Source organism: Ammodytes marinus, assembly GCF_949987685.1.
Source record: "Ammodytes marinus genome assembly, chromosome: 7".
NCBI classification, from domain to species: Eukaryota; Metazoa; Chordata; class Actinopteri; order Uranoscopiformes; family Ammodytidae; genus Ammodytes; species Ammodytes marinus.
The window spans coordinates 30,055,893-30,082,870 of NC_137211.1; the positions used below are offsets into that span (position 1 = coordinate 30,055,893).

At 41.5% G+C, this 26,978-nt stretch overlaps 1 protein-coding gene across 1 annotated transcript in view; it reads right to left on the minus strand.

The window, feature by feature from the left end:
* Nucleotides 1-26,978, minus strand: part of LOC307253425 (plexin-A1-like) — a gene marked incomplete at its 5' end in the record, with an annotated part of 248,245 nt that overhangs the window by 91,348 nt on the left and 129,919 nt on the right. Inside the window, one exon of the mRNA XM_080031459.1 lies at nt 14,301-14,501. Coding sequence (XP_079887585.1) covers nt 14,301-14,501 — 201 coding nt within the window. The remainder of the gene's footprint in view (nt 1-14,300; nt 14,502-26,978) is intronic.

The following is a 26,978-nucleotide window of genomic DNA, read 5'->3' on the forward strand; positions in this document are numbered from 1 at the left end:
GTGTGTGTGTGTGTGTGTGTGTGTGTGTGTGTGAGTGTGAGAGAGAGAGATAGAGAGAGGACCTTATTCATTTACCCATAAGCTAAGTGGTGGTGGTGAGGGCGAGCAAGAGATAAGATGTGCAGCACTGTAAAGTGAAATTGGCATTTGCAATTTGCTTCCTGACACACTGCATTTGATAGACGAGACTAGACTGTCCCATGGGACCTGAAATACACACACACACGCACAGGTACACACACACACACACACACACACACACACACACACGCACGCACGCACGCACGCACGCACGCACGCACACACACACACACGTGTGCGCGCGATACAGTCCGAACTTTTTCTCCACTCTTTCTCATGACTCAAAAGTACCAAGCTGTGTTCTCCCACATACAAAGTTAACAACCCTCTCTTTAAAATAAGTCAATAAGTGAATGACCTTTTGCCATAAAACATGATTGACGTCTGAGGGTAAAATGATTTACCCTTGATTTATACTAATATGAAAGAAGACATGGTATGGAAGCAAACGTGACCAGTGACTGAAAACACAATCTTTTTGCCTGCAGTGTCTCTCCTTAACAATAATAATATGATGTCAGTGGGTCATGGCAGGTCCTCAGTGGGTCATGGCAGGTCCTCAGTGGGTCATGGCAGGTCCTCAGTGGGTCATGGCAGGGCCACAGGAGGAGCTATGGGTGGAGCTATGGGTGGAGCTATGTCTGAATCTTCTGTTTACAAAAAATACCAACACATGTTACTGTGTAAAATACAGCCAGAGAGAGGAGAACTGTGCAGATAAACACACCTCCACACATTCTACCGGGGCAGAAGTGATCAACGAGAGGGATTATTTTTGTGTGGCTCTATCATTTCTTTTTTCATTAAAATGATGTGTAGTCTGCCTTTAATTAACCACGTTATGTTGCAATCTGTATGTGAGTCAAAAAGCTAAACATTAAAGTGGAACGCAGCCACAGAAGAAAGGATGTGGACATGCAGTCTGTTGAGAAGGTTAGGGAACAGTGAGAAACTCTGACCAATCACACCACAGGAATCTGGGAGTCAAACCAAAAGCCTCTGTCTCCACAAAGAACAGGCTGATTGCTCTTATTCCCTTCCCACTAGTTAGAGTGTGACCCTGATCCACCACACATTAGGTAGGCTGATGACACTTCATTAGCATCGCTATTACGTCCCACTGTTTAAAAGGACCATTGAAGGCAGCTTCCAGCCCATGTGAAACCACACACACACACACACACACACACACACACACACACACACACACACACACACACACACACACACACACACACACACACACAAACACACGCTCCCTCCACCCCTCTCTGTGGCTTGGTGGCCCCCCCATTAAACTTTAAGGGTTTTGACTTGTCGGTTGTCACCAAAACACTGTGTGAGCTTGTTCTCCGGTCGCTGGCTGCCCACTGCTGCCTGCCACATCATGCTTTATTCATACTGTCACATGCTTTGAAAGGCCCTACCAAAACCACACAGTGACACCCAGCCACACACACAGAGCAGCACCCACTGACCAGCTCGCTTACACGGGGAGAGACTTTGGAGTATAACTAAGACACATTTTAAATTCAGAATCAAAATGGAAAAATAAGACAAAGATTAAAAATGAGGATACAATGGCAGACCAATTGAACTACTATCTCAAACCACACCACAAACACATCAGTTCTTATGCCAAGTGAATTAAATGTAAGGTGACAGTTTTAACGTATAGATAGCAACTCTGCTAGTTGATTACTCACATCAAAGCAATGAATAAAAAAAGACTTCATTCAAAATCTGTTCTTTTAAAAACTTTGGACGCTAATATGTTATGAATTAAAAGTTTTAAAGAGTCTGGATATTCCCCAAATGAGTACACTTACTGTGTACATGAATGTGTGTATCTTACTCCATAGCAATCCATCCACTATTACAATGAGTAGTGATGGACAGAGCAAAGAACTTTTTTCCTATTTAGGCTTTATTGATACTGTCATGGGTTCTGTCATGGTCTATTACTGTATCTGGTCTGTGGAAGCATGTTTAAAGTTTAAACAGAGGTCTACAGTTCCCATACATTTAATATATTGATCACTCAAAGAAGAACAATACAAAAAATAACCTTTAAAACACAAATGCTAGAACAAAAGCTTTGAGCCTTTTGAGCGTCACACAGCATACATTACTGTACATCAGATGGTGTGTAGTGTTCTCAGCCTTCCACTGTGAGAATGTGTGTGAGAACTTGAATGAGATTCTAATGAAGTGAACATCCTGTTTATGTGGAGGTCCAGAGGGAGACGGGGAGGGACCGAGCAGGGTTCAACCAATGGACTGACTGATGCACTGATCTAATCTCACCACAGCTAATGAGCAGCATGGGGGCGGCACAGGCCAAAGTGGGTTGCAGGGTCGGAGGTTCGATCCCCCGTCTTCCCACCGCATGTCGAAGTGTCCCTGGGCAAAGAGACACTGAACCCCACATTGCTCCCGATGGTTCAGAGAGCGCCTTGCATAGCGGCTACTGCCATCGGTGTATGAGTGTTTGTGTGAATGTGGTAAGAAATGTAAAGCGCCTTGGTGCTGAGAAAATCGGCTACAAAGCGGCTAGATAAGTCAAGTCCATTTACCGTGTATTTCCTGACATAATGTCAAATGTCTGAATTCGTAATGATAATCATATTTCCAGAAATCTGCGCTGGTTTGAAGTACCTAGCTGTTGTTCAAATCATGTTTGGATACTACGTTTAAATTGAATAGCTTTTGACTTTTGGAATTTCACTGACTCTGACTCTTGAGCCTTGTTTCCACTTAGCGACGAGGTTAGGTTGGGTTGGATTACGGTTCGGCACGCATTGATTTACGTTTCCACTGTCATAAATTGGGAAGGGTATCAAAATAAGTGAACCGTGCCATATCTATATGTGTCACCGTTTTGATGGGGTACCAAGCTGTCCCCAAGGGTGCCAAAGGGGTGGAGCTACACAAAGTCAAAGTCAAAATGATTTCTATAGCACATTTAAGAACAACATCAGTTGACCAAAGTGCTGTACAAGATACAATACAAAATAACATATAAGATACATGAAAAAACAGTTAGGAGTGTCAAAGTCTCAACTTGTGTTAAAGGCCAATGCAACAAAAGTGAGTCTTCAGCAACATATTAAACTGATCAACTTTACGGGGATCCAGGTTCTATTCATTCACACACAGACAGACACGCTTGATTGGTCAACAGAATCATCATCTCCTTTGATCTAAAAGCTGTGGTTTCAGTGCAGTTATAAAGTCTTGATTGGTGGAACCCTGTAGGTAGCAGTGTCTCTCCCCCCACTGAGGGGCCTCTCTGCTGGCCTGCTGGCCTGCCGTCTCCCCCCCCCCCCCCCCCCCTCCCTGAGCACCACAAGCTGCTGGAGATGAGTAATCAGACTCATTACTGAAGCCTGGGGCCAGCTCCACCATGGCACCGAACGGGATTAATCTACCTGAGCCAATGAACATAGTGTAGACCTCCCCCTAGGGAAGAGAGGAGAGACAGAGAGAGAGAGAGAGAGAGAGAGAGAGGAGAAAGAAGGAGAGGAGAAGAGAGAGAGATAGGAGAAAGAAAGAGAGATAGAAAAGGGGAGAGAGAAAGAGAGGAGAGGACAGGAGAGGGACGTTTGGTGAACTCAAGTGGAGACAGATAGGGAGTGATGCTTGAGTGTCAATAACTGATATGGTAAACATTGTGTCGCCTGAGATACGCAAAAAAGAAATGGTTTGATTTAAAGATGAAGCGAAAAAAGAACAAAGAGATAATAGATTGTGTTGCTTTTATTCTTGTTCTTTCTGTATTTGACTTTAGACTATTCTATTGGTAATATTCATTGTACCTGTGTTGAGCATCAGTGGCAGACTGCCAACGCATGAAGGGCAAAGTAGTGAAATAATAAAGCACCGCAATGAAGTCACGCCATTTGAATTTAGTTTGAAAGAAGATAGCAAAGCAAACAATAAAAAAAAAAGGTGCTTGATTTATATATATCGTCATTCTCAAAATGCTGCATCGCAAGCCCAGAATGGGAACTCAGCTTTCATAGTTAAATATTTTTTATATGATGAGAAAATACAATAATTGAAGGTGTGTGAATGCATCAATTACAGGGTTATTTAATACATTTTGCCAATGTATTATTCATTTAACACTTATTAAATGAATGTGGTTTAAATGTGCTATGCATTGAGTGAAAAAGGTGTGTGTTAAAATGTTCTGAGACACTTAAACCTTTATCATGTGTGCGTTGGCCTAAAGGAATGGCCTGAAGAAGTTCTACATCAGAAGCAGCTTTTAGTTTTTATGCACCAAATCTCTGGAACAAACTCCCAGAAATCTTGAGGTCTGATGCAACTCTCAGCTCTTTGAAATCAAGTCTGAAGACTTTTATGTTTAAATTTTAACCTGTCATTTTTTATTTATTTAAAGGTTCTATTTCTATTAATTCGCTGTTAAATGTTTTATTTCTATTCATTAGCTTTTAAATGTTTTATTTCTATTCATTCGCTTTTCTAATATGTATGATGTATTTTAATCTTGCCCCTGTAAAGCACTTTGAATGGCCTTGTGTCTGAATTGTGCTATATACATAAACTTGCCTTGCCTGGCCTTACATTTGTTTTCAGACTATGACGAAATCCAGCTACAAAAATGATTGATCAATCCTGGATACATGTGCATTGTGTGAAACGGCTGGGCACGCTTTAAGCACAGATTGGTGTGTAGTGTACACACTGTAAGTAAATGAGGGTCAGGCCAGTGAGAGCTAGGGTAAAGGACAACAACAAGACGAACAGAAGAACATTGGAAATAAAAGAAGTGAGACAGAGAGAGATGGAGAGAGAGAGTGAGGGAGAGAGGGAGAGAGAGAGAGAGAGAGAGGATGTAAAAACTACAAGGTGAGCACAAAGCTTTCCCTGGCCTCATTACAGTAACACACCGGCCCGGCGTATGGGTTCATTCGTTATCTGCTCCCGCACTCGTTTATTCTCCCCGCTACATGAGTCGTCTCGGGCGCATTGCATGTCTCTACGGATGGTATGAATAGATATGGCTGCTGTGTGTGTGTGTGTGTGTGTGGGTGTGTGTGTGTGTGTGTGTGTGTGTGTGTGCACGTGTGTGTGAGGGACGAAACTGCCGATGTTAACAAAACAGAGCAGCTGGCTTGGGGGGTGGTTAGGTAGAAAAACTGAGAGTTGTGCACTTATGTGTGCGCGCCCATGTGGAGGTCACTTGCCTGTAATTAGTCATGTTGAAGGGATACCTGAGCGTGTGTTAAAAATACACTACTGGTAACACACACACACACACACACACACACACACACACACACACACACACACACACACACACACACACACACACACACACACAGTCCCCCATTTCAGTTCAATGGGGATTTCTCTTTTTTTGCACTAAAGAAAACATATACGGTTCATCTATGAATAAGGTATGAACAAAATGTAAATGATAATTCTGCACACCTCACATGACCAAATCTTGTACTTGCTTTGAATAATTGTTCCTCTCTGTATTAAGATCACAGTAGAACATGTAGGCATTTCAGGTATATACAGCCCCGGAAAGAAATTAAGAGACCAGTCTGGATTTTTCTTAAATCTTCATCTCTACATTACTGATTGAAAATGCTCTAAATGACAATATTCTTATTGTGAATTTGGTAGAAATGTTGTCAGTAGTTTATATTATAAAATCAAAATGTTCATTTTACTCAAACATATGCCTCTACAGAGTAAAACTATGGGACTATGTGTATTTCCAGAAACCAGCGTCTAAACCCTAATTATTATGCATAAGACCTTTTTACAAAGCTTATGGGGGCAACTTTTACTAAGGAATGGGAGGAACTCCTAAGCTAAGATAAGAGGGCGGGGTTGACCCTGTTGCTATGGATGACGTCATGTTCATATCTTCTATGCCTACAGTGATTGGTCAATTGGACTCTGAGTGGACCACTGACAGCTGTCCCGCTTGATTTGCTCCAAACATCCAATGTGCTAACTAACTGGGCCGTCAGCTTGCTAAAAAAAATGGACTCGACGTGTGTAAAAGTATGTGTTTGTGTTTGTGCATCTAATCAGCCTCCAACTTACAGGTTATTGTGCCCACTCATGTGTTACTAAACTTTTCTAATTTCAATATAAGTATGAAATAATGCACAAAGAGTCAGGAGTCAGATTTCATCATCCGCAGAGACTTTAGTTAAAAACTTGCAAGTTGAGTCAGTTATCATGTACACACATGTAGCATAACAGAGAAATGACTAAAGTCATAAGAGGGATGTTACAACTTTTATACCCATACTGGCACGTATTTGTCTGACCAGGTGCTGATGTTTTGGTCATCTGAGTTTCTGGATAATATGGGGGATGAATTTTAATTACACTGATAACAAAATGATTCGAGTGCAAGAAGTCCTCGACCTTGAACATCCCAGTATCTGTGTGCCAAAATTCCTTACAAGGCAGTTTTACTTTTTCAAGCAATAAGAGTAAAAACATGTTTACCACAGTGTTGTACACCAGAGTTCAATGTGAAGGTGAATAGAATGTCTAGCATTAATATGTTATACAATCATAGAGAAATAGATTTCGTCAACACATGTCTTGTGTTCATCTTGTTCATTCTTTGTGACCACAGTTGAAGAGTCACTCCTCATAATCATGACATGGATGATTGGAAACCAAACTTAGAAGTTGTCTATGGTTTGTAAACTATGCAAGGAAAGTTAGGTTACTGTTTCTCCAAAATGGATTTGGGCAAAGCAGGCTTGGGGTAAAAAAAAATGCACTTGACTGGACTGTACATATTTAATGCTGTGCGTAGGCTGTGATAGTAAGGAGAAGTCTAGCCTAGAGTAACATTTTTAGACCAATTTGTAGACTGAACACGCAAACGCAGTCTGCCATCCTCCTAAATTGTACTTTTCTTTCTCACTACAGTGCCAGATGCATGGACTAACAGTGGGGAAGTAGACGCGCGCACACACACACACACACACACACACACACACACAGTGTTGTTGGATAGCCTGTGTGTGTCGGTGTAATAAATCATGTAAAGCAGGGCTGCTGCTTGTTGCTGATGCTACAGTCTCCGTCTGCTCCACATGATTAGGAAGAGGATCATGTGGAGAATCTCCATATGTCTGCTTCATGTTGGGCTCCCAATGCCCCAGGGAAGGTGTGTGTGTGTGTGTGTGTGTGTGTGTGTGTGTGTGTGTGTGTGTGTGTGTGTGTGTGTGTGTGTGTGTGTGTGTGTGTGTGTGTGTGTGTGTGTGTGCGTGTGTGTGTGCAAGTGTATGTGTGTGTGAGAGAGTGTCTTTGTATGTGGGTGTGTGTGTGTGTATGTAGGTGGTTATGTGTGTGTGTGTGTGTGTGTGTGTAAGGGTGTAAGTGTGTATGTGTGTGTGTTGTCCATGAACAAACCAGTAGGTAACCACGCAGCTTGTATGCGTCCTATCAATGTGTGCCTGCGAATATGTGTGTGTGTGTGTGTGTGTGTGTGTGTGTGTGTGTGTGTGTGTGTGTGTGTGTGTGTGCTTACCAGCGTGTGTTTTCCCTGTGTGCATCCATGCATACTCTGGCTCCCTGGTGTATTTGAGTATATGCAAGTTCAATGTTTCAGTGTTTGGGCGAGGGGGGCTAAGTAATGCAGAAAGAGACAGTAAGATGGAATGGATGACTGTACATATACTTGCAGGCTAATTTTCTGTGTGATTTATTGCACTCCCACTGTCCCCAGTCCCCACAGCCAGCTGTGATCCATGTACACACACTCAACCTACTGGGAATAGCAACACAATGGGAGAGGGTATTACAGCGTCTCAATCACACACAGATCTTCTATATATATCTTTCATACTCATGTCTCCTATTATAACATCATGTATTATTCGTAGAGAGAAGGCTACGAAAACAATTACACTTAGATAGAACCATTATGCTGCTATGGCTTTCCCAAAGCGACACTTATCAATATTTCAATATTTCAATATTAAAAAATGGGTCAAATGACTTTGTGCAATCTACAAGGGCGTTTAGCTCTGATCAGCTCTATTTGCTTTATTTTTAGGTATGCAGCTGTTTTGGTCAACTCTTACTGCTCCCATCAGTGTCTTTTTCAAAAGATAGATGCCAATATTTTCACCATACAAGTGGATATACTGTATACCGTACTAATAACATTGAAAGAACAATATAGGACTGTTTCACAACTGTTTATAGTAGGCACTTCCATAAAATTGAGGGACTCATAAAAGACAAATACACTGACTTTTAGTTCCTAGTATGGTCAAGTTCTAAAAACGCTGCATCCTACATTTCCGCTAAGACTTCCATTAGATACTCCCTAGATGTCCTGTACCACAGACATTTTGTTAATAATTAATAATTATTATCAGAAAGTTCCCTTCCAGAAACAAAGAATGTACTATACAAGAGTTTCCACAGGCTGACAAGTGCTCATCATAATGTGTATATGACACTGTGTAACGTTTTAAGTAATGTATTAGCTAAAATCAATATCCTCATTCATAAATATGTCCTCATTGGTGTCAAATCACCTCTGCCAATAATCTGAATGATCCTCCTGAGCAGCGAATTACAAATAGTAATATTACATTTTCTACATTGAGCGGGTAAGTCTTATGGAGGAATCCATGTTGGAAGCGTCATGTTTGGAATGTGATCAGGTGCATTGTTTAGAATCTAATATTGTTCTTGTCCTTGAAGGCCACTGTAGCTTCTGTTATTATTCAAAAGGGGTGGGGTTACCCAGGGAGCGTTGCATTCTAGAACTTTCACCACTAGATGCCAGTATATTATTATTCAGATATTACACACTGCACCTTTAAAGGTGCAGTGTGTAATATGACATCATCAAGAAAGTTCTACAAAGTTCTAGAATGCAACACTCCCTGGTAGGGTTGCAAAGGGGTGGAAAGTTTCCGGTAAATTACCGGAAAGTTTCCAGAAACTTTCCACGGGAACTTTCGCTCGGGAATTTTGGGAATATTCAAAATTGGATATTATAGGAATTAACAAAATGGTGGTAATTTAAATTATTTTTTTTTCATAACCAACCATAAATCTAAACTTTTTAACACTATGTTTGGTCATAGGCAGACATCTATGCAAAATAATACAATCAAAAAACATTACATTTGAACAGATTTATTTGTAAGAAGAACTTTATCAAGTTTTGATTATTTTATGAACAATGAATAATTTCACTGAACAACAAAAAGATGAATGTTGAGTAAATTATTACTCATATGTCTGACCCCATTCAATAAATAAAGTCAAATGCCCCCCCACCATGTGATGGAGGAATGCACAGAGCATGTAGGGGACGTGGCCTCAGTACCCCTGCAGTAGGATGTGTGCTATGTGCAATTTGCCAAGTGTACTTGCATAAAATCTGGTTGTTTTAGTCAAGATTATGCTAAAATATATTGTCCCCAACTATATTTAAAATCAAAGCTTAAGCCTCTGTAAACCTGGTCTAGTAAAAATCAATTTATGATATCAAGTTCGGTATCTCAATAAACTTTAAAAAAAAATCTGATTTTAAATTAAATGTTCATAAATATATTAAAACTTAGTTGAAAAAACTGCTTTTTACAGTCTAGAACGTTTGCCTGGACTTAGATAACATAGTTAGGAGAATTTAGTGCATTTGGGCTGCTTTAAATTAAGTAAATTCCCGTTTATTCCCGTTAATTCCCAAAATTCCCGTTAATTCCCATAAATTCCCGTTAATTCCCATGGAAAGTTTCCAACTTTGAAAATTCCCGGAATTTTGCAACCCTACTCCCTGGGTAACCCCACCCCTTTCGAATAATAACAGAAGCTACAGTGGCCTTCAAGGACAAGAACAATTCAAAATGTTAAACAATGCACCTGATGACATTCCAACTATGACACTTTCAAGATGGCGGCACTAGGCCTTGGTCCAAAATATGCAGAAATATGGACATATATGAGACCCTTTCTAAGGGCAAAAATAATAATTCAAAAAAATGTTTTCAGCTATTATGCACTAAATTAAATGTACTTATGGATATTTTAATTACTTTCTACAAAATCTGCTAGGAAATAAAACCCAAAATTCTACACACTGCAGGTTTAACTGAACTCCATGTGTACAATTCACAAAGCAGACTTGAGACGCCAAGTAACATTTCATTGCTATCAAAGTTTCCTGGGAAACACAATTACTTTTCAAATGAATCTGCACTCAAACTGCATTACCGTGCAACAGTAATTCAACATTGACAGAATTGGAATTTGGTTTGTTCACTGAGATAGATAACACAACACAAGCACGTCTCAAACATGTGCTAATGGAGGTCTTTACTGTACGAGGACATTTCTGCAACTAGGAGAAAAAAAACAATACACAATCTAAACATTTGCTGTGAAATGCTACACAGGCTCCGTCACTTAACTGCACTGGTACCGGTTTTACAAGTGCCTTGCTCAAAGGCATCTTCAACAGTTATTGTTAAAGGTGAAGTAAGCGATTTATTTATGTTAATATAAGTGTTAAATCGCTCTTTATTCGTACAGTGATCACTTATATAGTGTGCACGTTTCATAAAGCCGATCTCTCAGTCACTCGCTCTGCATGTAATCGGCAAATAAACTTTTCTGGGATCCCACTACTCATAACCAATCAGAGGAGAGAACACAACAAACCGGCACCCGTCTCACTGACGGTGCACGTGCAGAGCGACAGATGGGTGAATGTTTATGCAGGGATCATGGTTTTCCCTTTGGTACAGCATCACTTTCTCAAACATGCCTGTCTTTTATATTCCAGGTCCATTCACCCTCCCTCTGTGTGTCTCGCTCATTTGTTTGTTTCCACTATGGTCTCTCTCCCCTCCCTCTGTCTGTATCCTACACATCTCTGAGGCACACTCATTTGTCTGTTACTAATTCCCTCACCTCCTCTTTTCGGCTCATTCTGTCTTATTTTGCTTCCTTTTTTATTCCATCTTAGTGGTTTGCCAGCTTTGTGTGTGTTCGTGATTGTGTGTGTGTGTTTGTGTGTGTGTGTGTGTTTGTGTTTGTGTGTGCGTGTGTGTGTGTTTGTGTGCGTGTGTGTGTTTGTGTGCGCGTGTGTTTGCGTCCGTCAGTCTACCACACCACTGCAATTCATCATCATTTTATCTCCAGCTCCCTTAATTGGATCCTATCACAGTCCCACCTGACGAGTAGAGAGGCAGGGGGCGCGCACACACACACACACACACACACAGCCCCATATGTCTGGCTTCCTAAAAAGCAGCAGCAGTGTTGTGTTGAGGTCTACTTACTATTTTTTTCCTGCCTTGTGCAGAAAAAGGCTACGAGGATTTAGTTTTAATGAAGATAAAAGTGCACAGAGGAATGAATTAATAAGGTGTGTGCGATATTCACACAACATATTCTGCGATATTTTTTCTTTTTCGGACCATTCTCTGTAAACCCTAGAGATGGTTTAGAGTGAAAATCCCAGTAGATCAGCAGTTTCTGAAATACTCAGACCAGCTTGTCTGGCACCATGAACCATGCCACATTCAAAGTCACTTAAAACCCCTTTCTCCCCCATTCTGTTGCTCAGTTTGAACTTAAACAAGTTGTCCCGTCCAGGTCTACATGCCTAAATGCATTGAGTTGCTGCCATGTGACTGGCTGATTAGTTATATGTGTTAACAAGAAATTGAACCGGTGTACCTAACAAAGTGGCCGGTGAGTGTATATCGCACACCCCTGGAATTAATGTACAGTATGTGGGTGTGAATTTGCCACCATTTTATATTCTTAGGAAGATCTTACTTCCTGGACTAAGTTCTGGTCTTGGTGGCGTATAGGAGGCTTTACCAAGAGACATAACTCATATACAGCTGTTATGTTATCTGCATAACTTTTGTTAGAAGCACTTGTGTTATAATGTCATTGATTCAAGCCAGGACTAACTTCTTAGAAAAGGTTTTGTTATTCTGAAGATATTTAGAGTTAAAGCCAGAATTCCTTTATATAAAATAATTGTGGATCTAACTTTGCCCAATTTTTTTGAAATATTCAACTTGACGTATTAGCAATTACTTTTTTTTGTTGTTGCTCACTCTGTATTCAATAGACCTTCAAGTAGTCAAGGTGCCATCGGAAAACCTGAATAACAACCCACCAAAGAAAGTCAAATCTGAAAGAACACTCACTCACATGAGGCAATTAGACGCAGTAAAAATGCACAAATTACCTTTTCTGGAACACAAAAGAACTGTGTGAGCCATCATTACCATCTGAAAATCTACTTCAATAGCTGTGCCCCTGAACTGAACTGTTATCGGTGTGTCACCATTTTAAAATCAGAGAGAGCACCGCTTCAAGGATTATAGCACTGGAGCTCATATACTTGCCTTTTGTGGGGAGAACGTGTGTGACAGCATAGAGCTCAAAAAGCATCAAGTGGATTATATATACTGTATACTTTTTTTCTCCTGTGCTTTTTCTTTTCCTTTTTCTTGCTTAAATTTTTTTTTAATGTAATTACTATTATGGGGGGGGGGGGGGGGCGTACTTTTAAAATCTCTGCGGGATTTTCTAGTTTGTTATTTATTATTGTATTATATGTTTATTAGGTGTGTATGTGAAAATGTATATGGTGCACCTATCTGTGGTACCAGACATGTACAGTATGACAGCTTTCTCTTTGGAGTATTTCTATATTTTAAATAATGTTTCTATATGTTTGGATAAAAAATAATATTTTCACCTCCATGCTTTTTCAACTGGATGTTCAACTTAAAAAAAAAAAAAAAAAAAAAAAAGTTGTATAACCCTCCCCACCCTCCCCCCCATAAAAAATTAACAAAAATAGCAAGCGTCTTCAAACCTGCTACACTTTCGGAGCCCAGCGGTAAGGTAAAATGACCCTTAGCCCCTGACAAGTGTGTGACAAACTGAAGGAAAGCCACTACACACTGGCTCCTATTGCCTTATAACACACTATTGGAACCTATCAAGTGCTGGAGTGTGCGTGGATGCATGCATGGTGCTCGCATGTTAATCATATGTCTCGTTAAGTATATCATAATTGCTGTCATCCCTCTGATTTGAGCTGAGGAAATGAACATAGCTGTATCGGGGGCTCCATATTAGCGCTGACAGTTTGACGGAGGGCTAACAAGGGTGGGAATGGAGAGAGAGAGAGAGAGAGAGAGAGAGAGAGAGAGAGAGAGAGAGAGAGTGGCTTTGTGACAGTCAGTCCCTGTGGCCATACTGTAAAGACTGGGTTTCAAGTCTGTGCCACAGCAGTGTATTACTGCTGCTTTCTCTGTCAAACACTATAGCTAAGCAGCTGTGAAGCCTCCTCATGGTTACACACATGCACACACGCACGCACACACACACACACACACACACGCACGCACGCACGCACGCACGCACGCACGCACGCACGCACGCACGCACGCACACACACACACACATACATGCACACGCACGCACACACACACACACACACACACACACACACACACACACACACACACACACACACACACACACACACACACACACACACACACACACACACACACATTTTTCCAGCCTCCTACCAGGAAGATACGACTGGAACGCTGTTTAAAGTCCTACTGGTAAACTTAGAGCTTTCATCTACCCCGACTCTGAGGTGGGACATCGTAAATGACAGACTGGACAATTTTCTGGAACGCACCATAAGCCTGCCTAACCCTTCCTCTTCATGCCAGTACCATTTTAAGATCCCTCACAGAACGGGGAAAAAAACGGAAATGTGGGTGTAGGGGTGTGTGTGTGTGTGTGTGTGTGTGTGTGTGTGTGTGTGTGTGTGTGTGTGTGTGTGTGTGTGTGTGTGTGTGTGTGTGTGTGTGTGTGTGTGTGTGTGTGTGTGTGTGTGTGTGTGTGTGTGTGTGTGTATGTGTGTGCAGTCACAGCTCCATTAGATTCTAGCTCATAGACTGTATATAAAAGAGATGCTTCCTGGGCTTAGCACCGCCCCAAGATCATTGTGATTGTTTTAAAGAAAAATTCAAAACCAACTGTTGTTTTCCCTTTATCTCAGAAATGAAAAGAGTGTTCAGTCAGACCATATACTGTTCAGCTGTAGTTTGGCTCTGGCGTGTGCGAGACTACTGTATATAGTGTGCAGCAGCAGATGAATGAGTGTGTTCTTTGTGTCCATGTACCGTGGTCTTCTGACACTGTATGCTGGAGCTGTTGAAGCGGAGGGCGGGCACGCTGTGTGTGTGTCCCTGGATGTGGAAGATACACTCGTAGTTCCTCTGTCCAGACTGGGGCTGGGGCAGGCTCTGGGCCAGCAGGGTGATGGGTCTCATCACACCAGCGGGGATGTAGATCTGGGTGTCAGCCAGGATCTGAGGACACTCCTGGAGGAAGAGAAGAACACAATGGAAGAATTGAGAAACTGAGACGGGAGTGGAACATAAAGCAGATAATCTCAGTAGGACATGTACAGTTATATCTGAAAGGGCAATGTTTTACACACAAGAAACACCAAGATCCAATGCACAGAAGAAAACATATTTTCATTGACAATTCATATTGTAATATTGATCATTATTCATTCATTATTATCAAACAGAAAAACCAACAGTAGAACAGTGGCGTTGGACCATGTTAATTACTCTGTTCAACCCTAAGACAATCAAAAGACAATCTTCAGCTGCCAGATGGAATCCACACTACATCACTGCTCAGAATCCCTTTGTATTTCAAACTGTGTTCTCTGAATGGTTCAATGAGATATATTACATGTTACTGTTACTGCGTGGCACTGATGCTACTGAATGGATACTCTATAGCCTATGTTTCTATTAGTATTCTCTATTACCATCATACACAAGAAAAGCATCACAACTGTTTCTCCTCCTCCAAAAGACAGTGGAATGGAAGTAATTAAAATATCTCTTAGAATTTAGCTCTTTATTAATGAAGATACGATATTCAAAACTGCTACATTCTTTGTAATTCAAACTGACATTAAGTCTGAGTGCAGGCTTGAACTCGTTAACACAATTTCTGCAGTGTAAGTGGATAAAAAGAGCCTTTGCAGTCTCATAAATGCCGTACAAATACCAAACTGGAATGAAGTTGTTTCCCACTTTTATCGGCCTTAAGTGAACTATAATTTTCATCATCCTACTTTTTAATAAGCAGGGAAAATGTTTATATCTGCAATGATTAATCAATGGGACCTGCATTCTATTTAGCCAGGAATTATGAACTTAAAGCTATACTGCGTGATATGTTAACAACAACAGTGTCGGCGCATCTACATGAGGTAAGCCTTCAGTGATGGCACATGGATTTTCTTCTTTCTAACTGCTGTAGGTCCAGGTTCATTTTGTGGCAGGAGAAACAACAACTGAAACAGTTTGTGGTTGCCTTTTTATCTAGGAAGTAGGCTATACATTAGCCTAATTATAACTGATTATCATAACATCACAGTAACTTAACTCATGTGGCTGCCAACTGTCTTGATCCACTTTATGACAACAGTTGGCTAATGTGAAAGCACGTCATAACCAATAGTCAGGGGCAGCCTGTTGGCAAATTCACACACAGTCACACCAAATGAACGAGGTGATGTAGCAGAGAGAGAGAGAGACGGAAGAGAAGGAAAGAAATGTGGAAAGAGAGGACAGGGAAAAGATCAACGTGGTGCCAGTGAGTCCAGTGAAGCAGATTGTCAATTAGTGTGAGGCTGACAGTCCAAAGTTTAAAGTGTTCACAGATGGCGACAGAGCGCTAATCAACTGCCTCTAGTCCAATAAAACACAGGACTACAGGAGACCAGGAAGGAAACAGGAACCAGTGTGTTTGAAAATGTGTGTGTGTGTTTGTTTGCGTGCGTATATAGTGTCTAAACACACACACACACACACACACACACACACACACACACACAGCCACCACTTCACATCTGTCCCACTCTGGTCCCATTCATATGCACACACGTGAACACACATATACACAAAGACACACATGGACGCACACACGCACGCACGCACGCACACACACACACACACACACACACACACACACACACACACACCCACAAAGACACACATGCACACCCATGCACGCACACACATACAAAAGAGGGCAGGCAAGAACAAAGGCTTGTGAAGCAAAGGATTGTGGGAGATGTTTCATTAGGAGTGGTGACAGGTGTCACAGTGGAGTCTGCATCAGATAGCGGAGCAGTTCTACACAATGAGACACAACATCTCTTTACCTGGGGGATTACTCTAATCCCTCGCTCTCACTCCACTCCTTTCTTTCTTTTATCTCTCTCTCTCTCTCTTACACTTGATCCTCCTTTTTTACTTTCTCTGTATCTTTGTTCTCTTTTTCTGCCTCAAACAGTCGGTCTAGTTTCGGGAAACCTTTGTTTCTTAAAGGTGCAGTGTGAAGAATTGATTGGCATTTTGATGGTTGTCCTGGGGAACTGCACCTGTTGGAAGGCGAATAATAAGTAATATAGACTAAATAAATAAATACATCTTCACCTCATCACTTGATATTGTGGAAAGACTTGAGGCAGTGGTGGATGATGTCATTTTAAGTAACTAGCTTCTTGTCCTTAAAGTCCACTGTAGCTTCTGTTATAATTCAAAAAGGAAAGGGGTTAGCAAGGGAGTGTTGTATAGAACTTTCACCTATTTGCCACTACATTTTTGGATATTACACAGTACACCTTTAAGAGCGGCCTGTTTTCCACACAGACCCACACAGCTCCATAGCGTACTGCTTTCATCCCAGCTAAGGATGCTAACTGGAAACTTCCAAGTACGACAACCGACCGAGGTGTGATTTAACCCCTCTATGGTTCCATGTTGCCTTTAGGACACAATACAACCTGACTTATGATATAAGACTTTAAAAAAGAGGCAGTACATTCACTGCAGTGTGACGCGATGATGAAAAGAGATGCAGGGACAAACCACTGGTTAAGAAAGGCTAAAGTGTGGGATGAGAGTCGAGGTCACCACACACACGAACACACAGACAGACAGACAGACAGACAGACAGACAGACAGACAGACAGACAGACAGACAGACAGACAGACAGACAGACAGACAGACAGACAGACAGACACACACACACACAGCTTATTTGTATCCAAACTATTTGCCAAAACGCACATGATATCCACCAAGTACACACACTGGTTCTCCTCACACACTGATCAAAAGCTTAAATCTTGGCCTGTGGCTGTGAGCAGGGGGCCGGTGCAGTCTTAGGGCCTGTGGGGAGGTTTTACAGAAGCCTTGGGGCACAACACACACACACTGTGTTCAAAGATGGGAAAGTAATCTATCAAGAAAATAAAACGTCTTCCTCACTACCAATATACAATCTCCATTAGCTTGGCCTCTTCTTACGATATGTAGACCTAAACCCACTGTACCTCAAGCAACATTTTTATGAGCCTAATATGTTTTCTTTGTGTTTATTTATACGGTGTCCATTTTTAACTGAAAAAAACAAGTTTTACTTTTGAATATCAAATATGATTTTTGACTTATGTATACTATTGTTTGATTATGGTTACATAAATGGGTCTATTCAAATTGTTGCAGTGTGAATTGCTTTGCTTTATTTTTAGCTCTATTTTAATTTGGTCCCTGTGTGTTTGTCTGTAACTGTTTGTCTGTAACTGTTGTGCATTGTGTTGCTGCCTGTCTTGGCCAGGTCAATCTCAATAGGTTTTTCTCCCGGTTAAATAAAGGTTAAATAAAATAAAATAAAATAAAATAAATATACAGTATGGAATGGCACACCTTGAAATGTTGGTATGCAAACCGAGATGACAAGTGTGTAGTTGTTGGGCATTTCTGTCCCACAGTATCTCATTCAAAGCACATGTGTTTACCAGTTGTAGTAGAAAAAAATCGAAAGACATGGTTTAAATCAGCAAAGTGAAAAAGAGAATTTCGACCAATTATACCAATTATATGCCCCCAATCTTTAAACTGTCATATCATTAAAAAACCACCATGTTTGAAATTGACCAGTTGCACCCTAGGTCATGTTCATGTCCCCACAACTCAACCAGCGATATATTATCTTTTTAAGATTATTTTTCATCATTTTCAAGCTTTATTAGATAGTACAGAGTTGAAATGGGGAGACAGAGAGAAAGGGGGGATGACCTGCAGTAAAGGTCCACCGGTCGGATTTGAACCCGCGACCACTGCAACGAAGGCCAGAGCCGATATGGTACGGGCTCTATCCACTACGCCACCGGAGCACCCCGATATATCTCTTTTTAGATCCTAACAACACCTCTCTTCTCAAGTCTTTCTTGACAGTTTACTCCTTCCATACATCATCCTCAGCTGTCACATCTGACACCCCTCCCCCCTCCTCTGCTTTCTACCATGCTCTGCTGTTTATTGGGCCAGTTATTGATGCCTGCAGCTATGTGCTTATGCTGGATGGGATGCTCTTTTTTGGATTTTCTTGTTGACTTTTCCTCTAACACTTCATTAAAAAGACACTGGCACAATGTTTGAGGGGAAAGGACTTTGAGAAGGACATCAAATCAAACAGGGAAAAGAGACTGAAATAAGCAGTATGTTTGAATTAGGGAAAAACCTTTTATGCGCTAGTCCGACTGAAACCGTACTTTTGTATGATATAAATGTTAACCATTTAGTCTGACTGAAAACGTACTAAATGGAATGTCTTTAACTGGAGCTAACTCACCCAGATGAAGTGATTGGGAGTGGAGCTGCTCCTGCATGTATACAGTCAATCAGACCTTAACGGGCCTAGGCGCTCTGAGCATGCTCCACAGTGTCTGCCTGGACCTTTGACCAGCAAGTCCAACAGCATTCAATGCTAACAGAAGAAGAAGAACCAACCAAGAAAAATAAAAGCTGAGCGCGCGTACAGCACAATGTACAGAGCTGTGAGGTAATACCACCGCTTGACATGGTACCATTTTAACTTCTGCTTACCGGTAGCTGCTCGCTAACAAGTTAGCCGTACGCTAACAATTTAGCTCAACCAGAAAAGGGTCCAATAACAAGTGGAAAGGGGGGCATATCGCCACCTATCGTAGCAGAGTTGGACACTTTGGTCAACAGATCCATTCCCCTCCTCTGTTTACTGTATATACTGTACTATGACAAGGACAGTAGTCCAATTAAATGACCTATAACCATGGCTCCTCTTAACTGAATGTAAATGTACTGAAGGAAAAACACACATTATACTTCTATGTGGAGACAGGGGGATGTAAGTGATTTTTAATATTCTGATGCTTAAAACAAAAAACAGTTTGCAAAGGGAATCAAATCATATATTTCTGTTAGCAATATATTATGAGAAAAAAAAACATGAGATTGACTTCATTTCTATCTGGTTGTTACACACCTAAAGCACCTAATTCTTCTCTATCAGGATGAAGACATTTTATGGTGATGTCACAGAGGAAGGAGCTCCGATTGGCTGCCGGCAGTCACCCATGAGGACACCCCCACCGCAGCGCTGACAACCTCAGAGTATGATGGATGAGGAAGTGTGTGTGTGTGTGTGTGTGTGTTTGTGTGTGTGTGTGTCAGGGGGGGTCACCGCGGTGTGGTGCGTCCCAACGGATTAGCGTTACAGTCCAATGAACCGTTTCAGAGAAGAGGGGGCGAGACCCTCATCGACCAGGGCTGACACACACACACACACACACACACACACACACACACACACACACACACAGGGGAAGAAAATAAAAATACCTAATATGATGACCACATCTCCCAGGAGAGAAGAAAATAAGAGTCATCCGTAGAGCAATGTCTCAGTTTGAGACACTAATACAGTTATGCCCTTAGAGGATCAATCTAACCAAGAGTAACACACACACACACACACACACACACACACACACACACACACACACACACACACACACACACACACACACACACACACACACACACACACACACACACACACACACACACACACACACACACACATACACACACACACACACACACACAGACACACACACAATCTACACACAGCACCACAATAAAATTCTATGGGTCACGCTAGCAATCCCCTACAGATCTCCCCATTCAATCAGCACACAGACAGGTCATAAGGCTGTATCTATAGATCTCCCCCCCCAAAAAAAAACATTTTCTGCTATTCAGACACGTCCTTCCTCCTCAAGTCTATTTCTCCCACTCTTCATCAACATGTGTTTTCTTCTGTTTTTATCTCTCAGTGTCTGTCTCCTTTAACCCAATAGAAAAACAACAGAAGACAGGTCAAAGCGGGGCGGAGCTGTTCAACCTAATAGATCACAAGAGCCCAGCGAGTTCTATGCTATAGTGGCAGCATGCACCGTACAATAACACAGCCTCCCTTGTGGCTGCCTATGCTACACTGAGCGCTGTAGATCTCTATGTAAAAAAAAAAACATAGGTCGGAGGTTCGATCCCCCGCCTACCCGCCACATGTCGAAGTGTCCCTGGGCAAGACACTGAACCGCAAATTGCTCCCGATTTAAAGCGCTTTGGGGCTGAGAATATCAGCTAGAAAGCGCTATTTAAGTCAAGTCCATTCACCATAAAGTGATATCCATCAACACAGCGGCTGGGATGGTAGTACGATACACTAGTGGGCCTTACTGCTGCTTGCATAATAACAATAAGGTTTGATATGTGGATTGTGCCCAGCTCACAGACTGCTTTACTATGTACATGAGAATGTGCGATATTGTTTCTGTCAGCATTGTAAAAAGACCTGTTGGCCTTTTGTCAGCCAATGACCAATGACCAAGGTTAATTGAGTGTAACTCTCTCTCGGTCCAGATATTGATTCAGTGTTGGTGTGCTTAGAACAGCCCGGCGCTGCCTTTCGATTGTTTTAATCTTTGCTGATGAATGGTATGCTATGGTGTTTTCACAGATGAGAAGTTTCTGTGTAGGTCCTTCATTTGTTCAGATGTGTGGCCATAGACACTCATTAAAACGTCTGCTCTTGTTCGCTTGCTTCCAAATAAAGCACAAACATAATGCATCCCTTTCTTTTCAAATGGAGGATTGTGCTCATAAATGATAGGCCAGTGTTTTAGCCAATATACTGTAACGATCTGTAAGAATCATTTACTGTTTTGTTGGAATGTGTTAAAGCTGAAGAAAAATATCACTGATCCCTGGAACACTGTTTGAAGTTAGAAAGCTTCCTGAAAAGCTACTGTTTCACTGTTGTTGTTGTTTACAGCAGCATGGCCCACAGTGTTGTTAACAACCATATTCTAGTTTGGTTCCAGGTTCCTCAAAATAATTTAGTTTTGATTTATGATCAGATAATTATTCACTACTAAGAATTACATGTAGAAATAATACATTTTGTCTGCAGGCTCTGCACATGTTAACAAATCTCCCTACCCTGAAACTGCATAGTGCATTGAACGTCATTGAAAAGGCCACTTTGATGTGTGATTTAAATATCTTTAAAAAAAAATTAACAACGGCTTTATGTGGTCCAAAAACCAAAGGCAATCTTGTGATATGTACTGTACGTTTTCTAATACGATTGAACCATGTCTGCATTTGATCTACAGTTCAAGCAATCAAGCCCTTAGTAAGCAATCAAGCTACGGTAAAAGATAGCATGCCTGCTGGGAAGAAGGAGCCTGCTCCATGGACTCTATACACAGCTCTTCATGGCACACTGGTCTATTAGCTGTGGCCCTCGTCTAGTATCTCTGATGACCAAACGTGATTGTGTGTATCTGTGTGCTATCGGCTCTGTATGGTCAGAGAGGAGGATGTAGCTGATAAGCATCGGCTAGTGGATCAATGAGAGACTCTAAAAATACACACTGTTTGTGAGTGTGTGTGTGTGTCTGTGTGTTTGTGTGTGTCTGTGTGAGAGAGAGAGTGAGTGTATGTGTGTGGGTGTGTGTGTGTGTGTGTGTGTGTGTGTGTGTGTGTGTGTGTGCGTGTGTATTTCTGAGGGTGACACAGTAGATAACTGACAGATAACCAGAAGCTATTCAGGAAGGCCTCACTAAATACAGCCTCCTTTATCCAGCCTGTATAGGATGAGAACGTGATGAATTGTGTTACTTCTCGTGCGCGTGTAGAAAATGACAAAGTACTTTTTAGTCATGTGGGAACCAAGCAGAAACCCATTTTAAGACCATGACCCAGTGAATTAATAAGAGCTTTTTCTGTGACCCACCTAAAGAATCAGCCAACCTTTCAAGGTCAGTAGAAAAAACTTCTACCACCATCTGCCTCCATGTATTTTGTGTTCTAACTTCAGGGCTGTGTTCGGAAAGCCATACTAACGTCCTACTCATACTCATTTTGACGTCAACTTGAGTATGTGGCGGTTGTGTAAGCGAGTTTGGGTAGGCAAGAAATGCCCGGATGAGTACTAACTTCCTGGAAGATTTTGGGTATGGATCGATTGGATACTTTTCCTCCTCAACCACCCCACAATGCATTGCGTCTTTTCAAACGACAGGGAAGTTTTTTTTTTATATTCTTTATTAACAATTCTGCATTTCCTGCACAACACAGAACTGTATGTGAAAATCTAGTTCTATATCTAACCTGTGGAGGGTGGCAATACGCTAAACAGCGTCTAAACAGCCGGAATCTTATAAGAATAATAATAAGAAATTCTTCATTGCTTGAGTATACTTCAGTGTGAATGTTTCGACGCACCTCGCATACACAATCGATCTTTAAGTAGTCAGTATGTAGTACAGTATATAGATGTTGAGTATGTAGGAGGGAGGATGTTAGTATGGCTTTCCGAATACAGCCCATGTGTTTGTCTTAGGGACAACAGAATGAGTCCTTAGTCCCAAAGTATCCCGCTTCCTATAGGTTTCAACAATGCTAAAACCTCACAACAAATTCACCGGGGCTTGCTTCTCTTTTTACGAGAACTATTTCATCTTTCATGATAGTTTGTGGGCCTCATCTTTATGCCATTTCAACTGAAAGATCTTTTCATCTATTTTGAACTAGTGTTAGAAGGCTTTTGGAGTGTCCACCCACTCTTGTATTAGGGGATATGGAGCGAGACAAGGTGACGCCACGAATACATAAAACACAGACCGAGTTCACACACTGGGATGAACTGAGATTCTGACATTATCACACTTATGGATCTGAGATGATGCTAGATAACTTGCTGCTTGAAGACCGCAGTGCATTAATGTGGTGACGTAGGGACGAGGGAGGGGACTGTTAACTGCAGTCACTGACAGGAAGTCCATTCTGTGGCTTCATTATAACTTACTCAGTTATAACACAAATCAAATGTGATGATGCTTTTGCGTGTTTAATTGTGACTGTGTCTGGAGGTTTGTTGCCAGATAATTAGTTTGACTTCTTTTGTCCTCTAAGATATCTTTTTTCTCTGCCGATCTGTCAAAGATGAAACCAATGTAACCCCAGGGCTACCCATCACAACGTTATACCTTTGAATGAAATGTGTCCATGCTTTAGCATTGCGTATAGCCCAAAACAAATGCCTTGTCAGGTAATCTTTGATCGTACATATATCCAGACATGTTTGGGTTTTAAAGATAAGCAAAGTTACACATAATCTATTCTACACAAACACAACGTTTCTGATTGAAATAAAATACATTGTTGTTTTAATGTGAAGTAATCAACAGGCAAAGTTCCATAATGATATCTATACGTTGTACCTAATGCATGTGAGCATTGTCTCTCTGAATTTCATACATGGGATTTTGCAGTTGAATTTGGCATGTTGAATATTTGATTTTGAATTTGAGAACATTGTAAAATAAAGGTGAAAATGTGTTATTTAAAATGTAATGAGTTAAAGTCAGAGGCAAACTATTCAGATAATTTATTTCAATGCATAAATATTCAGTGCTTAAAATTCAATGGCTTTTTATTTTCAAAATCCGATGACACACATATACTTCCATATTAGCTCCTCTCACTTCACCAGTGTCTTTCTCCACTTCCGCCTTCCTTTGTATCAAATGTTTTAATCTTTGCCCCGAGGCTTGTTGTTTAAGTATGCTGACTAAAAACAACATGTTCAACCCATTCTAATTTCACAAAGCTTGTACGCAAATTTGCCTCAAGCTATTTAGGAAAAAAATGCACGGTCCCATCTGCAATTACATTAAAAATGAGCAGCCTGACACAAACTTAATGAGGCGTCTTTCAACCACCTCTGACCTTCCTTTGGAGGGAGAAAACACCCCCCCCCACACACACACACACACACACACACACACACACACACACACCCCATGGTCTCATGATATCTCCTCAATTTGTATTCTGTTTAATAAACCTACGCTTAATCTTAACAGAACTTTCAGAAGCATTATCATACGTAATATAATTGGATTTTATTACATTTTTTAGTACATTTTTCAACCTATACATATCATCATTTAACTTTGCCAGTTGTTACTGGAAACATCAAACTAATTATGCGTAAATATGCATCTCTTTTAATCACAAAATGTAAGCAAAAATCCACACAAATCAAAATTGACTAGTGCTTGAAAAACAATGTGGCCTTCATTCACAAAACACAAGGGGTGAATCTCAATACAGGGGTTGCGGTCTACGAAGGCTGCATTTGAAGACCGATTGCTTCATAGCGGCGCGCAAAGGTTGTTCCATTTGCAAGGCTCCTTGCAAGGCTCCTCATATGCGGCCGAGAAATGCAGCCTTCGTTTCACGGTTTTGAAGGCCCAACATATCCCAAGATTCATTGCGTTTTTTTCAGAGATGGCATAAAATAAAATTAAAAATAACAAAACAGCAACGTGTTGCTCCATCTTCTTAACTTTTATCTTCCTTTTTTTTCTTGTACTTTTTTTTCTTTTCGTCTGGTAGGCAACTTCTTTTTCTTTTTTCCTCCGTTGACAAGGCTGTTTCCGTTGGCAGCAATCAGGGTTGCTAGGCAGCACAGGAGTGGCGAGTCGTCACGCAAGGTAACGGCTTGTTACGCAAACTGGAAATCCTCGTAAACAGAGCGAAACGGAGACCTGCGGAGACCGTCTCGTTTAACAACGCTCGTTGGCCTTGGAATCGGCCTTGGAATCGGCCTTCACAGGCTATAGCCTTCATAGACCGCGAGACCGCGTCCTTCCAAGGATGCGGTCTCTGTAATGGGATACAGCTATTGTTAACTGTGAAAGTGAATGGGCCAGGTGGGGGACAGTTCCTTCTCACAATGACAGAGTGACTCAGACATGTTGACGGGAAACATTCATGATGGAGAGTGCACTCACAGTTTTACAAATTGCATTCCTTTTTTTTAACTGAAGGCAACTTTTATAATTTCCTCTGTGCAGTGTGCAAATATAGCTTGATAAATGAAGCCCCTGGTTGTTTTAGCAAGCTTGCTCCTTGTGCAACAACTAGGCCACTGCCACACTCCTCCTCCTCCCATTACTTTGTGTGGATCCTCCAACCTTTCACTTCTCATCTCATCTGTCTCCCTACATTAAACACGCCAACCATCAGAGAGGCATCTGGAGAAGATGCATCTTTAAGCTTTAATACACGCTGAATAATTAACACACACACACACACACACACACACACACACACACACACACACACACACACACACACACACACACACACACACACACACACACACACACACACACACACACACACACACACACACACACACACACACACACACACACACACACACACACACACACACACACAGAAAGCCAAGTCTATCAGTGGCAGGCAGTTTTCCCCATGGGAGGGGAGAATGGAAGCTTGCTCTATGCCAGCCCCAGAGCCTCTGAGCTGGGCAGAGCAGAGCAGAGAAACAAGCCTATAGCTCCGGCAAAGCAGCAACAATGGAACCAACAGCTGTAGCTCTGACACCCTGAGCTGAGAGACAAAGGGAACAGGGTGTCTGGCTCCTGCTAATTGACTTGTTGAAGGGATGATGAGGGAGTGGGTGAACAAGAGGAGAGAGCTGATTGGCTAAGAGATCAGAAAGGGAAACCTATATAGGGATGGCTGGGCGAGGTTTGCATTGCATGCTTTGAGCAATGATGCTATGAGTGTGTGTGTGTGTGTGTGTGTGTGTGCAAGTGTGTGTGTGTGCGTGTGTGTGTGCGTGCATGTGTATATGTTCGCACATGTGAGAATGTGTGTGAGTGTGTGTGTGCATGTGTATGTGTGCGCACATGTGAGAATGTGTGTGTAAAAGTTTTTTCTGTATGTGTGCAAACAGTGCCTTAGCAGCGAGGTTACCATCTAACACTCTCTCATGGTGGTGGTGATTCATCCTCCAATTAGCAGCGCCGCGAAGGCTAACGCTGATCCACATATCTATATTCACCTTCTGTTCATCTGCAGCCCAACACAAACCACTAATGATTATCAATGAGGCAAGCCACCACGCACAATCCCCCTGTGCAATGGCAATACATCACAGACCTAGTGTCTCTATGTGTGTGTGTGTGTGTGTGTGTGTGTGTGTGTGTACTGTGTGGCTTCAAGGGAGGGGAGGGGGGAACAGAAGATAAGGGATAAAAGAGATGGAATTTGAGAAGAAATAAAGGTGGTGAACCCGTAAAGGAAAGAAAGAGAGTTGCTGTTCCACATGGTGAAAAGGTCAGTGCCTTGCCTCTAAACACTTTCAGACTGCCTAATGCAGAATGAACACTGGCTCATGATGACACTTCTTTTGACACAATGAGATGACTTCACTGAGACAGTCTTAATGAATACATCATACCACCAGAAGCTACATTTTGATTAAAACATGAATAAATATATGAATGATATATAGAAGAAATGAAAAGGGTCTCAATACAGCCACTCAG